At 33.0% G+C, this 17,328-nt stretch overlaps 1 protein-coding gene across 1 annotated transcript in view; it reads right to left on the reverse strand.

Annotated features, from left to right (window-relative positions):
- Positions 1–14,740, reverse strand: part of LOC128855178 (decapping nuclease DXO homolog) — a 29,066-nt gene extending 14,326 nt beyond the window's left edge. The window contains exon 1 of the mRNA XM_054089878.1: positions 14,044–14,740. Coding sequence (XP_053945853.1) covers positions 14,044–14,641 — 598 coding nt within the window. The 5' untranslated portion in view covers positions 14,642–14,740. The remainder of the gene's footprint in view (positions 1–14,043) is intronic.
- Positions 14,741–17,328: the final 2,588 nt, after the last annotated feature.

The raw sequence follows: 17,328 nt of genomic DNA on the forward strand, positions 1-17,328 counted from the left end.
AAAAACTACATACGTAAAGTAATCTACTAATTAACTATTTGCCTACTATCAGTTAACATAAAATAATTGTTTCCAAATTTTATCTTAGTATTAAAATGTCCGAATCAGACCTTTTTTTTAAGCTACTTGTTTTCTTCTGCAACTTACTGTATGCTCATGCGCGCACTTGACGCACAGCAGCTGCGGCTGTCGAGCATTTAGAAAGACATATTTACATACATATATTTTTGCATACATATGTACGATGCCGCGGGCACTCGACTTGACAAAAATTGAAGATTTATCAAATATTGGCAAATAATTCTACGCGAAATATTCAAATATTGACTATTTTCGAATTGTCGAGAAAATTGGCATATGGGCGGCTCGTTTTATGAATGAAAGTTCTTGCTCTTAGAACTATGACCTCGAATTTATCAATGAATTTTTTGAAGATGAGTTTTTGTTGCACAGTACAATAGTTGAAACTGTTCGGCGCCGCCGCGACTGTTCAGCGCTATGGCAACTAGAATGATGGCCGCTACGCCTGCGTCTATGACTGCATTTTGTTCTTGTAGTCGCTAGGGATAGAATTTTAGCTTTGAACGACATGCGCATTTTGAGGAATAAAGCGAATGCCCTGTGTGTGCGGTTGTATGTACATGCATATGTGTATATTAATAAGCATTGTTTTGCTTGAATTCAATATTTATATTTGCATATGCCATCTTCCTGTGTGCCTGGTAATGAAAATGTAATGAAGCGTTTTGTATACAGAATTTTTTGATTTGATCGATTGAGATATATTAGGGATCAGGTGTGCATATACATACGCACATGCACATGCGTCGATGCATATGCAGAAGAAGTTGTTTTAGCATTTGCAGGAATTCGATCATTCGAATATTTACATCCTAATTATTGCTTGAAATATGATAAGGCGATGCTCGTGAGGTAGGTCATGTTGCTTCAGTGCATACATATGCGTGCAACACTATATTAAAGATGCAATAGAACTTAGTTGTCCCATATATGTATGCAAATACGTTTCTTTGAAGTTTTCTTTTATTTATTTTAAATTTTAAAGTTTTGTACTATCTATAAAATGCATACATATATGAATTATTCCCTGTAATATACATAGGTAAATTTAAAAAATTTTCGTTTGGCACAGGACCAAAAAATGCATATTCAAATGCGCATAAATATGATAAGGCAATGCGTCGTGAGGTAGGTCATTGTTGCTGCAGTGCATGTGCACATACATACATTTCTAACACTATAAGAATTGAAGATGCAATTGAACTTTTGCACAAATATAACTAACAAAATATATGTATGTATATATACATATATTGATATACATACATATATTCAATGCTCTTTGAATTTTTGTCTAAAATTAATTTCGACTCGAAAAATTAGTAAAACTTTTCATCAAATTTACTAAAACGCACACAACAAAATGTGTGCATTAAAGTTACTTTGATTTTAAATCTTGGATTTAAATCTTTATTTGGTTGTATTTGTTTGAAAATACAAATTGAATAAATTTTCGTTTACCAAGGGAACATAAAAATGCACAAGCAAATGCCTTGCAAAATGCCGTCGGCATTTGTCAATTTGATTTCATACAGAAACCAAAAACTGAGCAGAGCCAATGTACTTGTACATAATTCACTGTAATCAGGTCTGTTAAGAACTTCCCCGCCTTCGAGTTAAGCGAGGTGAAATAGTGTTCGCGGTTTCACTTCATTTTTGACAATTCACACTATTCGTAGCTCGTGAGAATTCTCTATATTTAACGTTCTCTGTTCTCTGCTTGTATGCTATGAATTAATTTCGACTCAAAAAATTAGTAAAAATTTTCATCAAATTTGTTTAGTTTTAAATTTACTAAAACGCACATACCAAAATGTGAGAGGTTGTTTTATAATGTATTTTTTTAAATTAAATCAAAATATTAAAGTTACTTTGATTTGAAATGTTGGCGCATATAATAAATATTCAATAATTTTTTCTTCATCACCTTTGTTGAAAATACAAATTGAATAAATCTTCGTTTATCAAGGGAACATAAAAATGCACAAGCAAATACTTTGCAAAATGTCGTCGACTAGTCGTCAAATTGATTTCCTACAGAAGCCAAAAACTGTGCAGGGCCAATATGCTAAAGGAGAAATCGCTGTAAAACATCTCTGTTAAAAGTTTCACCACACCCCGGCGGCGGTTAGACTTCATTTTTGACAATTCACACTATTCGTAGCTCGTGAGAATTCTCTATATTTAACGTTCTCTGAAAAGCATGAAATATGAACATTGAAAATAAAAAGGGGCTCCCCGTTGAAATCAACGACGTTCAGCAAGGATGATGGAATGCATGGTTGCGCCTTTCGAATTCGCCGTGTCGTAAGAGTCCATAAATGAACAAACAAAAGGAAGGAGAATTACTTGTTTGTGAAGAAGAAAAGTAGACGAAAGCAAGTTCAGCAAGCAGTTTCAAGCCGACTCCGAGCGACAGATTTTTTTTTATGAAGAGCTTTTTCATGATAGAAATACACTCGGAGGTTTGCCATTGTCTGCCGAGGGGCAACCGCTACTAGAAAACACTTTTTCTTCATTTTGGTGTTTCACCGTGATTCGAACCCACATACACGCACTAACCATTCGGCTATGACGGCTGAAATGTAAATACTGTTAATAAATATTGGCGTGACGTGGCTCGTTCGCGTAGGAGCTTTGGCGACCGTTGACCTTCGGGAAATTAACACGCTCAGGATCATATCCATCAATTAATAGAGTTCTTCTTTCTACCATAGCAGTATAATGGAACAGAATTCTTCCCCTTACCGATTTCATAACGCTTTTTTATATTTTCTAAAATAAATCTATATACATATATAAAAATGAAATGATGTTCGTTTGTCCGCATTTTTTTGGGCCGATACGAGGCCAATTTTATTCGTTCTTTTTTCATATTATAGGGATCCACTAGGGGAAGGTTTTTAGCAAAAAAAAATTTCTTTTAAATATTTTCTTCATATAAAAAAAAGAAAAAATCAAAATATTGTCCAAAACAAAACTTGCTCGATTGTTAGATTAAAGTAAGTTTCGAATCGACATTCATTTTATGTGTACAACTTTTTTTGAATTTTTTGTATTTGTATTGTGATACAGAAATGTATTGTATACAGAAATTTCAAATGATTCGAATGAAAATTTTTTTTTTTTTTATTTCTTCCATAAAATATTACACCTGTCGTTAGACAATAAGTAATTTGATTTACAAAAAGATGGAATGAGAGTGATATTGAAGGGCCAATTCCCCCAAGCTCATTTAGAAGAAATATATACATATTATTTAAAAACAAGTGGTTAACAAACAATGATATATACGATTAGTTGACAATTGATTACAAGGATTTTGCAAGATCTGTTGGTGTTTGACGGTTAAGCCGACTTTGGGTAGATTTTTCTTTATTTGGTAGTCTTCTCATCATAGGATTTGTATGCGTTAATAGTCTATTTATGTGTCTTCTGCTAGCGCTTTGTATTGTTTCATCAATAGTATCGATGTTAAGGTCGCGATGAATATCTGCGTTAGGTATGTACCAAGGTGCATTAGTTAAGGTCCTAAGTATTTATGAAAATAATGTTTCAATTCAATTGAGCAATGCTTTCTTTGACCAATTCTATATGGAAATGAATGCGTTTGCAAACGATGTTTTCGGCTATGAACAAATGTTGGAATCGAATGAAAAAGGAAAGAAACGCGAAATGATAAAAAAAATTCTTGGAAAATTTAAAATGAATGGTGCTTCATTGGAAAAATTCAAAGGTAATAAGAACATACACAAGATAAAGTTAGAATTCGAATTTTTAGATTTATTTTGTTTATTTCTCATTTTTTTCAGAAGTACACCACACAACAACTCATTCCAACTCTGATTTTGAAATCCTGTTGGAATTGGTGATCGATAATTTTGTCACTATAATGGTCAATGGAAATTTGCGTGTATCAGACCCTGCATATTATTTACCATATCAACTTTTTATGGAACATATGGACCAAATGAACACAAAAAAATAATTTAGTTTTGTTTTGATTTTTTGCAACATTTTGGTTTTCAGTTAATACAATAAAAACAATACTGTTTTTTCGTGAACACAAAATTCTAAATTTATTACGTTGTTTGTTTAGAATTTTTTTAGAAAAAAAGTAAATTTTTTGGTTTTGAGGAAATTTGTTTATTGTTGCTATTTGTGAAAGCGTAGATATTTGTAAGTATTTGACTATAATCCTAAAAGTTAATGGAATACCACTATGACACATAGAAAACATTTTTTCAAAGGGGTGTTTTTCGAAAATTATAAAAAAAATTGTTTTAAAAAATTTTGAAGAAATAAAGTAAAATAAAAAAATTTCAAAAGCATGAAATTTTTTCAAAACCAAATTTTCCTCAAAAAGATAAAAGAAATTTCTTCGAAGAGGTGTTTTTCTAAAATTACAAAAAAAAAATTTCAAAAATTTTAAACAAATAAAATAAAATAAAACTTTTTCAAGGGTATAACATTTTTTCAAAACAAAATTTTCTGAAAACCAAACAAAATTAAAAAAAAAGGTGTTTTCAAAGCATTTCATATTCCACTATTAATAGAGAATACATTTTTTCGAGGGGGTGTTTTTCAAAGCGGAAAAAAATCTCTTTTTACAAATCAATTTAAACTTTTACAAAAGTATGAAATTTTTTCAAGAACAAAATTTTCTCAAAAACGTTAAATTAAAAAAAATAGTTTTTTCAAAATATTTAATTTTCAGCAATTAACTGAGAAGAAATTTGTTAGAGCGAAGTGTTTTTCAAAACTTCAAAAAACACTTTTTAACCAAAAAAAATAAACCGTTTTTCAAAAACAACAGGAATGATAACATTGCCTAACAATTTCTGCACTTTTGCACAGTCTAAAGAGGCATTGATACAGAGTGTATTTCCAAACATAGTTCAACATTACAAAAACCATGATTGACTCAGCGAAAGAGCAATTTTAGCTGGGAAAAATAAGGACGTCAATGATATAAATTCAGCTATTTTAGATCAAATACCTGGTGACATAGTTGCGTATAAGTCAATGGACACTATTACTGATCAAGATGAGGTCGTAAATTATCCAACTGAATTCTGAATTCTTGCTTTTTTTCGTATTAATTTTATTCTCTTTCAGCAAATCATTGAATTTATCGTCTAGCGAAGCGGGCGAGGGTACGCTAGTAGTACATAAAAATTATTCGATTTTGGTTATACCAGTCAACCAGTCGTTTCATTTTATTTATTTTTTTCTCAGTAACCTTTCGTCTGACAGTTCGTCCAGCACATTTATTTTGCACCAAGGCGCATTCATTAAAGGTGGTGGCACTAGAGGAACAACTAGGTGTTATGGATGATATAAGCCTACTGGGGAACCGCGCACACAATACCAACCTCAATGGTGGCGTGGAAACTGAAAATTTTTCTTTAAAAATACCCAATTAATGCTTATAATAAATGCCCATTTTGGCAGCGCTTTCCTGAGAAAGAGTTTTGCATCTATTTTTGAAATATTAATATTGGGACTAAAAGGTGTGACTATTTATGACCAAGGCAACTTAGTATAATGCAACATGCTTTGAAAAAAACATGTAAAGGGGGAATAGAGGGGTGTATCCCCATCTTCAAACTGAACACCGCACACTCCAGAGGCTTATAGATTTTAAGTAATTTACTATTAAAATTGGGTAATTTAGCGAAAAGTTGGTGTTGCAGAGACATTCACTGAAAGGATGTTTGTAAGAGAAACATTTTTGAAAATATAATGAATAGATGTATAATGAAATAAAAATTGCACGATTGTCTGGCTTACGTTATACACGCATATAACTCATCGAGATGATATGGGTAAATGCATTTAAAGAGATAATTTAAAAAAGAATTTAAAGAGATAAGCAGGATTGCTGCCGACATGTTATAAATAAATAATATAAAACACTTTAGAAGATAATAAATGAATAAAAAACTGTATATATTTATAGATACATATACATATGTATATTTATATATGTTGGGGGTTATACATATGTATGTATACATATTAATACTTGAGTTTTAGTAAAATATGTAAATATGTTTAATTGTATGCACTTTGAGTTTATGGATTTGTATTTGATGGGTGTATTTAGATTTATTTAAAAAAAATATATATATTTTTTTTTTAAATTATATATTAATAGATCATACACTTCAATGTTTTATTTAACCTTCAACTGATGAGGTGAAATTTTTCAACGTATATGTAGAGGTGTTAGTAAATTTTACACCATTTTATTTATTTTAATAAAATATAAATTTTTATATTAAAATCGCTAAATAACTATATAGGATGATCTAAATTAATTTCAGCTACTGTAATTTAAAAGAAAAATACAAAAGTTTTTGTTGTTCAGTAAAAAATATTTATTTGATTTCAACAGCCTTTTTTACACAACGAAAATATAGAGGCACTCTTAAAAAGTTTATAAAAAAGTAAAAAAAAAACGTAAGAATAAGTAAATGGCATTTTTTTACAGCCCAATATATAAAAATTTTTATAAAATAATACACGCTTCGAGTCTTCAATACTTAAAAGAAATAACAATGACTATATTGGTTAAATTTTTATGTCACTCGTCATATTCAGTATTAGTACAGTTAATACACAAGCGTTTGCTACAACCCATACACATTGGTTTTTTACATTCTAGGCACGTGTGTGTTGTTTTTCTTTTTAATTTATTAGGACAAATGTTACATAGTTTGGTCGACTTAGGTTTTCCCTTTAACGCAATTACAGGCTCTGGAAGAGAATCAGAACCCAATATCGTATGAATAATATCCCGTAAAGAGCGAGTTATCCTTTTGTTGTGTCCTCGTCTTTGTAAATGTGGAACAATCAAGTTTCTAGCAAGATCTTTTAAAAATTGTCTCTAGAGATTTCACGGAAATTACGAGAAGATTGATTTAAAATATAAGCATTAACTGCACTTATATCTACCAGCCTGTAAAATACAGCTAAAGGCCAATGTCGTGTACGACGACTACTCGAGTAAATAGAACACTTCTTATCGAGCTCATCGACTCCACCTTTCTTGTTGTTGTAATCGGCAATCATTTCTGGCTTATTTGTTATTGGATCAATTGCTTTGTGATGATGCATCGAAGAAACTAAAATCACTGAACGATTTTTTCTTGAAACATAAGATAAAAGTGTAATATCTTTTGTAAACCCATACATAGAACTTTCGACTGGTCTACTTTTGTTTGGTAAAAATTCTGCAGGAACTTCTTTTTATATTTTTTCTTAGAGTACCCAAATAAGTTAATTTTCGTTCTTTTAATATGTTTACTAATTTAATTGATGAGAACCAATTGTCTGCAGTTATATTTCTGTTACTTCCTTCTATAGAATTGCATAATCTTAATACCGATTGAGTAGGCACTGCAAGTTTTTTTTTCGGAATTTGTAAGGTTTATACCATCTGAGTTTTTTCCATAATAAATGTAGGTATTTGAAAGATAGTCATTATTTTTATACCATATTTTGCGGGTTTCTGTGGCATATAAACTTTAAATTTACATCTGCCTCGAAATGGCACTAACATTTCGTCGATACAAGCGTGAGTGCCAATGGAGTAATTCTTTTTACAATTCTTAATAAATTTATAGAAAAGTTCTGAAATTGCTGCAGTGGGTCGTGTGACAGCCTTTCTTTTCGATTAAAAGAATTATCAAAGCGTAAGCACGAAAGTATGGTGAGAAATCGAAGCCTAGACATAGTAGCCCTGAATATGTCTCTGCCTGTTCCATCAGTTGCAAAAATAAATTCTGTGGATTCTCTATTAAATTTAAAAACAGCAGAATAAAGTAATATACCTAAAAATGCCCTCAATTCAATTTTATCCAAAGGTTTCGCTTCAATTGCATTTGTAGACTCAAATTTTGCTGCTAATTTACGGTTGGTATGTTCAATGATTATATTCTCGATATCTTCATCAAAAATCCGAGACCAATATTGGAAAACATTTTCGGGCTCATCTTGGCTATGTGAATCACCTACTGAAGTTGGTAATCTTATGATATTATGCAAGGGAGTCCTACTATATTAATACGCTGGGGTTCTTGTGCTGACCATTTAAAGCGATTTTTTCCGTAAAAAGCACATTCAGATCCCAAATTGTCGACTTCTTCTGTAAAAGATGTTCCCATTTCTTTATCGTTATCCGTTTCTGAGTTTGAGTCACCATCACTGCATATTTCAGGGCAAAAATTTGTATCGACGACCTCGTCATCAAATTCGCTTTCATCATCATAAATTTCGTCATCGTAAACCTCTTCATCTTCCATTAATAGTCTGGTAATATCTTCTGTGGTTATATTTTTTGAACTTGCCATTATTTACTTATAATTGGAAGTTTACCTAAGAAAATACTAAAATGTGAACAGCTAATTTATAAAAAGACTAGAGGTAAATATTTTTTTAATTAAAATATAACGCTAACGTAGAGGTGTAGTAATTTTTTTTCTATGAGTTACTTACGTTAACTAAGATGTGGTAGTAAAAAATTGTCCATGCAAATATTACACTTACGACAACGTGTGGTAAATTTTACACCGACGGTCTAATTTCTCCGCGTTACTCTTCCTTCCGATAAGCGAGATAACACTGATAATAAAAGCGTGCTAAACTATGAGGGTACTGAGAATATGAGGTTATAAAATTGAAATAGAGAGCAGTTAAGAGAGCAAAAAAAAAAGAGAGTGTAAAATTTACTACCACTTCGCAAGTTAAAGGTTAAAAAAAAATTTTACTATCGTATTAATATTTAATACAATATTTAGAGTGTACTCTCTCCTAACGGATACCACTCTTAAACGGGCACCTCCCATGAACCGATAGTTTTTTAGTATTAAAAAGAGGTTGTCTGTAAAGTCGGTTTACTGACGATAGTTTAACCCTTTCGGTACGGAAAGCCGCTAACGGAAATACAAATTATTTTATATGTTTAATAGTTGCAATGGGTGAAATAAAATCTTTTGTCCCATCAAAATTGTATTCGGTTAAAAAGGCGCGGTGGGAGGGGCTGGGACATATATGTTTATGGACGCATTTTTATGGACGCATTTGTCCCGTTTAGTATTTTATGATCCAATATTGTTTTATATAAAAGTTTGTTTTATTATGAATTCAACATATATTTAGATTCAGTAAAGTGAAAAGAAGAAAACAATGAGCAAGTAATACAGTATAAAAAAATTGGTTTTTACTTATGGTAAGGAGCAAACACATACGTCCCACCAGGATAAAAATGCCAGTAATTTTTTATATAACACAAAAACTTTTACTTACTTACCTCAATATAACAATAGAGCACTAGCACAATAAATAAACGAAAAATCGCAAAAAAAACCCACCACTTGCAAAATTCGCGTCCACTTTTGCGTTTGTCTTTTGACTAATGAACACGTGGTTACCATTTAACTTCAAATAACGGAAGGAAATACCGTTAAGAATGGCATTAACTACGAAATGGGATAAATAAAGTCCATTAAATTCGCTTAATTTCCAGCCTAGGTATCTTCAAACATGTCCCGGGACCTATAAGTCCCGTTCGGACCGAAAGGGTTAACGTGATAACGTCATAAGAAAATACTGATTGAATGGTTGCATTTTTCAAAAGAAAATTTTAATTTTATTTGTTTGATAGATATTTTGTATGGATATAGAGAATGAGTTAACATTAACATAACATAACCCAACACAACACAACACAACACAACACAACACAACACAACACAACACAACACAACACAACACAACACAACACAACACAACACAACACAACACAACACAACACAACACAACACAACACAACACAACACAACACAACACAACACAACACAACTCAACACAACACAACACAACACAACACAACACAACACAACACAACACAACACAACACAACACAACACAACACAACACAACACAACACAACACAACACAACACAACACAACACAACACAACACAACACAACACAACACAACACAACACAACACAACACAACACAACACAACACAACACAACACAACACAACACAACACAACACAACACAACACAACACAACACAACACAACACAACACAACACAACACAACACAACATAACATAACATAACATAACATAACATAACATAACATAACGTAACAGAACATAACATAACATAACATAACATAACATAACATAACATAACATAACATAACATAACAAATTACCCCGTATTAAAGCACTTATCAACAGCTTTCATTTGATACCCATATTGTACATACACAACCAAAGGTTACCCGGGTCCACGTTTTGACCTATATCTCGAGACCCCAGTCACGGAGCGGCATGAAAAATACTCTGTACTAAAGCATTCAACAACAGCTTTCATTTGATACCCATATTGTACATACACGTCCGAAGGTTACCCGGGTCCACGTTTTGACCTATATCTTGAGACCCTATCTACCAATAGGTATTCAAACTATACGGAAATCATCTTCAATACCTACTTAACAATGTGTGTAAGTTTGGTTTAATTCGGTTCAAAGAAACGGCGGGTCCACGTTTTGGCATATATTTCGAGACCCTAGTCATCAATAGGTATGAAAATTACCCCGTATTAAAGCACTTATCAACAGCTTTCATTTGATATCCATATTGTACAAACACATTCTAGGGTCCACGTTTTGGTCTCTATCTCGAGACCCTAGTCACGGAGCGGATGGAAATACTCTGAACTAAAGCATTCACCAACAGCTTTCATTTGATACCCATATTGTACATACACATCCGAAGGTTACCCGGGTCCACGTTTTGACCTATATCTCGAGACCCTGTCTACCAATAGGTATCCAAACTATACGGAAACCATCTTCAATACCTCCTTAACAATGTGTGTAAGTTTGGTTTAATTCGGTGCAAAGACACGGTTGGTCCACGTTTTGGCATATATTTCCAGACCCTAGTCATCAATAGGTATGAAAATTACCCCGTATTAAAGCACTTATCAACAGCTTTCATTTGATACCCATATTGTACATACACAGCCAAAGGTTACCCGGGTCCACGTTTTGACCTATATCTCGAGACCCCAGTCACGGAGCGGCATGAAAAATACTCTGTACTAAAGCATTCACCCACAGCTTCAATTTGATATCCATATTGTACAAACATATTCTAGGGTCCACGTTTTGGTCTCTATCTCGAGACCCTAGTCACGGAGCGACATGCAAAATACTCTGGACTAAAGCATTTACCAACAGCTTCCATTTGATACCCATATTGTACATACACATCCGAAGGTTACCCGGGTCCACGTTTTGACCTATATCTCGAGCCCTATTTCCAAAATAAAATATAATCCATGTTACTCGTGGAGGATGTAGCTTTCGAATGGTGAAAGAATTTTTAAAATCGGTCCAGTAGTTTTTGAGCCTCTTCATTACAAACAAACAAAGTTTTCCTCTTTATAATATTAGTATAGACAACATATCTTATAAGGTATATGGTAAATATTACCATACATTTTTTCCTTCATATATAATAAAAAAATTAATAATAATATAATAACATTAAAACAACAGGTATTATTAACAAACTTGGTTTTATTTTAAATTCTTCAAGTGAATCAAATTAATAATAATCAATAAGAAGGCATATGCAAATACAAATACGTGAATTTATATACATATGTATGTACATATGCGCATATACATACATATATACGCTCACTTAAGTAGGAGAGAGCAAGATGTCGAACGTTGCCGTTCGTTTGCTTTGTTTGCTTTGTCGTTCGTTCCGTGCTTTCGCTTGCAGTTCATTCAATGCAATGAGCAAGGTAACGACAAATGAGCAAGGTAACGGCAATGAGCAAGGTAACTACATATGAGCAAGGTAACACTAATGAGCAAGGTAACACTAATGAGTAAGGTAACACTAATGAGCAAGGTAACACTAATGAGCAAGGTAACGACACATTTTTTCGTGCGTGCAGCCTGTTAAATCGAATTATAAGACGTTATCACGTCAAAAATTCTTAAAGGTTTTTGAAAATTTTCCACTCTTAATCGGGCAACCCTCTCATAACAGGACGCGGACACATATTTTCCACCCCAAAGAGTATTTTAATTTCCCATAAACGGACAGTACAAAATGGTTTTTACGTTTACTCTCTACCATATTCGTACAGCTGTTCAATAATACTTATATGTTTAGAGGGGATTCCCCTAAATATGAAGAACTTGTTCTTAATGCAGTAAAAACATAAATATGTGTTCACATACATATACACTTAGTTTCTTATTGTATGCATACGTGAATCGCAATACCTAAAGTAGTGTTGAGCTTAAAAGACAAAGTTAATATCATTGAAATACATAAAAATGAAAAAAACTTAGTAATGTAAAATCATCAAAACTCAAGCTACTTGCATCATCAAAAACAAAGACCAAAGCCTCGCGTAAGCCTTGGCACAATTACGTTCTGGATACTGTGTAGTAGGTTAAACTCCTACTTATCCAGAATCGACCCCGACATACTAAACATATGTCCAACATGCGAAGGCACCCCGCACGACACTAACCACCTTTTCACATGCCCCATCAAACCCACCCGTTAGATGAGCTAGACGAAGACTACCGGTGATTACACTACACTGACAGGTCAAAGTTACTGCTACAACAACAATAACAACCAAATTTTAAGTTTGTGGAACACTGATGCCAATTCGGAGAGAAAAAGGAGTCTGCTAAAGCCCAAAGGTCTTAATATTGCTAAAATTGTTCTACGAATGGTTTCGAAGGCACGAAAAAAGGCATACCTTTGCCAGGCATACTTATAAGGAGCAAAGCTAAACAAATTTCAGTGAAACTCAATTACGAGGATTTTGAGTGTATCATCCATCAAGCTGATGACAAAAGTTTTACCGAAAAGGTACCATATTTGATTGAAGGATATGATTCACGAAACATTTATAATGCAGATGAGACTGGCTTGCTTTTCCGAGCATTCCCCGATACAACATTTACATTAAAAGGTGCAAAATGGTTAAGGACAGACGATTTTACACTGCGTCAATATGGCTGGAGAAAGGGAACGCCGTTTTGTTATTGAGAAATCTGAAAGACCTTGCGCATTTCACAACATAAATTTAAACAATTTATCCATTACGTGGCGATCAAACGAAAAGCCTTGGATGACGTTTGATTTGATGACAGATGTAGTGACAATGCTAAGAGAGAAACAAGTCATGCAAAAGCATGATTTGGTTTTCTCTCTAGCTGCTATTGCCTGTTACTGTTAGTTGAGAACAAAACACTGCATTGTTGTGTGAATTTAGCAAATGACTTGAAAGCACATATATGTCGACTTGTGCACCACTTTAATATATAAGTTATATTAAAAAAAAAAATAGCGCGGGAAAATTTCCATGTAATCGCGCGATTTTGTATTCCAAATTTTCACTAGTTATTGTTAATTTAGCTGGCGCGTAAAGAGTTTGCAAGTTATAAATGCAATTTAAATTGTTAATTTATGGTATGTATAAATAAAAACTGTTAGAAACGTGTGTGTATGTAAATGTAGTTTTAATAATTATTAAAATAAATGTGATAAGTGCACTTATTGTATCAAAATTTGGTGAAGGTAAGAAACAAATTGTATTAACAAATAACTCAAAAACTATTATTAACTGAATAGTGTTGGTGCGAGTTTTAGCAAAATAAGTACTAAATAAACATCTCCTGCGAGTTTCATTGTAAAATTCGTAATATTATATTTCTCTCAAAACAAGTGACGGTCCATTGTATGGAGTCCTAGCCAAAATTGCTCATGCCCCATTATACTAAGCTCGACGCATGACCAATTTTGGTACCCGGCTTGTAAACTAGATAATTACTGATGTTACGACTATCACAAACATATGTGCACATTAATGTTTGTAATAAAAGCACTAACCAGAATAGCACGCTTGCACAAATTTTGAATGATATGAAGATATTTTTAAACGATCAAATTCATACTTCGAATCAGTCAGGTAAAGAATACCACAATATCTGGTACCGTAAAACGTCATACTGTTATATTCAGACCCCTTCAACCGATATGGAGTAAGCATGACACGAGCCAATAATCCACGTGTGGTCAAAATTTGTTTACGTGTTGGCTCCAAAGCCGATTGCTTATCTGGGCAAGATGTTGCACTCGACGCACAAGTTTGTGTTTTTTGTGAAGCATTCAATTTCAATACGTTTTCTTCCGACTCTAAAACAAATTTTTGGACTTTATTCAGAAGCTGATATGGTTCTGCGTTCCGACGGAAAATGAATTGATCAAATCCCTTATTCAAATCTAAAGGATAAGATGTTGCCTTTGGCTCTTTAAAGTATGGAAGTTGTACGCAATCAATAACTTCGTCAGAGCTGGTTACATTGTAGATGGCACGTATTTTTGGGCGGCTCAGATAAAACGCCGGCGGATATATCTTATTTGTTAATTCACTCGACCGCAAGTGCATTATCACTTTATAACCACTATCTTTTTCGTTTATAGACATTTTGCTTCTAAATATCTGTCCTAACTTTTTAAGCGATTTTTATTTCCTCTAATCACAATTTAACAAGTATATATGAAAGAAACTCAATTGCAAGTGAATTGACTCGTGCATTACGAGTCGAATTTATAAGCAAATATGAAAATGAAACAATTACTCATATTATTCATATAAAAAGGGGATTCCCGTTGAAATCTACGGAAAAATTCACGAACATTCTCCTGCCAAGGCAAGGTCATCTATGAAGGCAAGTAGGAGTGTGTTAGGGTGAGTGGTTCGTCTGTTTGCTTGAACGTATTGGCAGGGTTGCTATGCTAAATAAGAGTTTTTATGGTAACATTAAAAATAATAGAATATTGATAGAATTGACTTGGAAACTTTACAATAACAAATATTTTTAATACATACATTTCTTAGCTATAATAATGTTTTTTAGTGAGAAATATCTAAATTTGTGTACCAATTTTTTTATACTTTTTTATACGATTTTCTATGAAATATTATAATTTTTTATGCAACCATGCCATATAAAAAATATATATATATATGTATAATATATATATAATAGATATGTATAATATATATATAATAGATATGTATATATATATCACATTATTCCAAAAGTTATTATATCTTATATGTATATAAAATAAAGTCAACTTTTTGTGTGTGTTCGCTAACCGGCCGTGTCTTTGCACCGCATTAAACCAAACTTACACACATTGTTAAGAAGGTATTGAAGATGGTTTCCGTATAGTTTGGATATCTATAGGTGGATAGGGTTCGAGATATAGGTCAAAATGTGGACCCGGGTAACCTCCGAATGTGTATGTACAATATGGGTATCAAATGGAAGCTGTTGCTGAGTGCTTTAGTTCAGAGTATTTTTCATGCCGCTCCGTGACTAGGGTCTCGAGATAGAGACCAAAACGTGGACCCTAGAATGTGTTTGTACAATATGGATATCAAATTGAAGCTGTTGGTGAATGCTTTAGTACAGAGTATTTTTCATGCCGCTCCGTGACTGGGGTCTCGAGATATAGGTCAAAATTTGGACGCGGGTAACCTTTGGTTGTGTATGTACAATATGGGTATCAAATGAAAGCTGTTGATAAGTGCTTTAATACGTGGTAATTTTCAAACCTATTGATGACTAGGGTCTCGAAATATATGCCAAAACGTGGACCCGCCGTGCCTTTGCACCGAATTAAACCAAACTTACACACATTGTTAAGTAAGTATTGAAAATGGGTTTCGTAAAGTTTGGTTGTAATTCGGAACACCGGCAACGCGTACAGCGTTCTTTTGAACCAGCCATAATGTCGTTTACTTTTTTAACGCTTGTGGCGGAACTGAACTGTCAAATTGACAGTGTGAATTACAATGTGTCAATATTTCTTTCTGATTTGGATGCCATAAGGAGAAGACGTAAGTGCAAAGTGTAAAAATTTTTTGTGAATTTTTTTGGAGTGGATTTTGGAACAGTGAACAATTTCTTAGGAAATTTGAGAATTTAATGTGAAATCCGAATAAAATTATGTGTTCGTGGAAAAAAAAAAATTTTCGTTTTGATTGAATTTTCGTTTTTTTTTTTTAAATATAAATGGATAATGGTTAAAAAAGCTCCAATGCTTAATGAAACATGTAAATTGAAACGAAAAATTCATGGATGATCAGGAAAAAAGACGATTGTTTCTTAGTTATTCATTTGGGTTGATTTGAAATTTAGAAACAATCTTTTTTCCTTTCAAATAGAAAAACAAAAAATATTGTTTATGCCAAAGCGCTTGAATAAAGAAATAAATAATATGAAAACCATATCTTTTCTGTTCTAAACCATATCAATTCTATTTTAGTGTGCCCAGCGAAGCGGGCCGGGTTTTTCTAGTATATATATATTGCCTGCTTTGGGCAAGGCGTGATCATTAAAAGTGGTGGCGCTAGACCAACTACAACGTTTTATACATAGAAATATCACGACAAAAGAAAGTAGAGAAAAGTAAAAAAAACAAACTATGTTGCAAAGCCAAAATGAAGTTGGACCTAGAAGCATACGATGATAGTGCGAATGGAACGGCGTTTTGGCATGTCAATTTATGCTGACATCCGAATGTACACGGCGAATAGGAAAAACAAATCAGCTGATTGTCCGAATTGGGTATCTAAGGTGGCGCCATTATAAAACAGTGACTTTATTTTCAGCGATTTAGACAAGTCTGACGTCAGCTCTGTTCGCAATACAAAACAACTGAACAAAACAAACAAAAGTAGTATGAATTACATGTTTGTGAAAATTCAGTGAATGGCTTGGTAATATTGTGATTTGTGATGCTCCTTCCTTTTTACTGTTTATTTATCCTCTTACGACACGGGGGAGTTCGAAAGGCGCAATCGATATTGTATCATTCTTGGATACCACCTTCAATAGATTCGCCTTGAGCGGTGGTTAAATAATAAATAATTTGTTGTTTTTTTATTAAAATATATTTATAAATTGTTGTACTTGAATAAAAAAAAAATTAATTAAAAATACTTGAGTATCTAGAAATGCAGGGAGAAATTTGAATTCAATATAAATATGTCCCATAACTATTTTAAATTATACCTACTTTACTTGCAAAAACAATCGTTCATTTCCCTAGCAGCCTTCGGGTGCTTGTCATCGTTAATATCTTCCGTTTGATTAAAAA

The sequence above is a fragment of the Anastrepha ludens genome, chromosome 2, assembly GCF_028408465.1.
Source record: "Anastrepha ludens isolate Willacy chromosome 2, idAnaLude1.1, whole genome shotgun sequence".
NCBI lineage: Eukaryota > Metazoa > Arthropoda > Insecta > Diptera > Tephritidae > Anastrepha > Anastrepha ludens.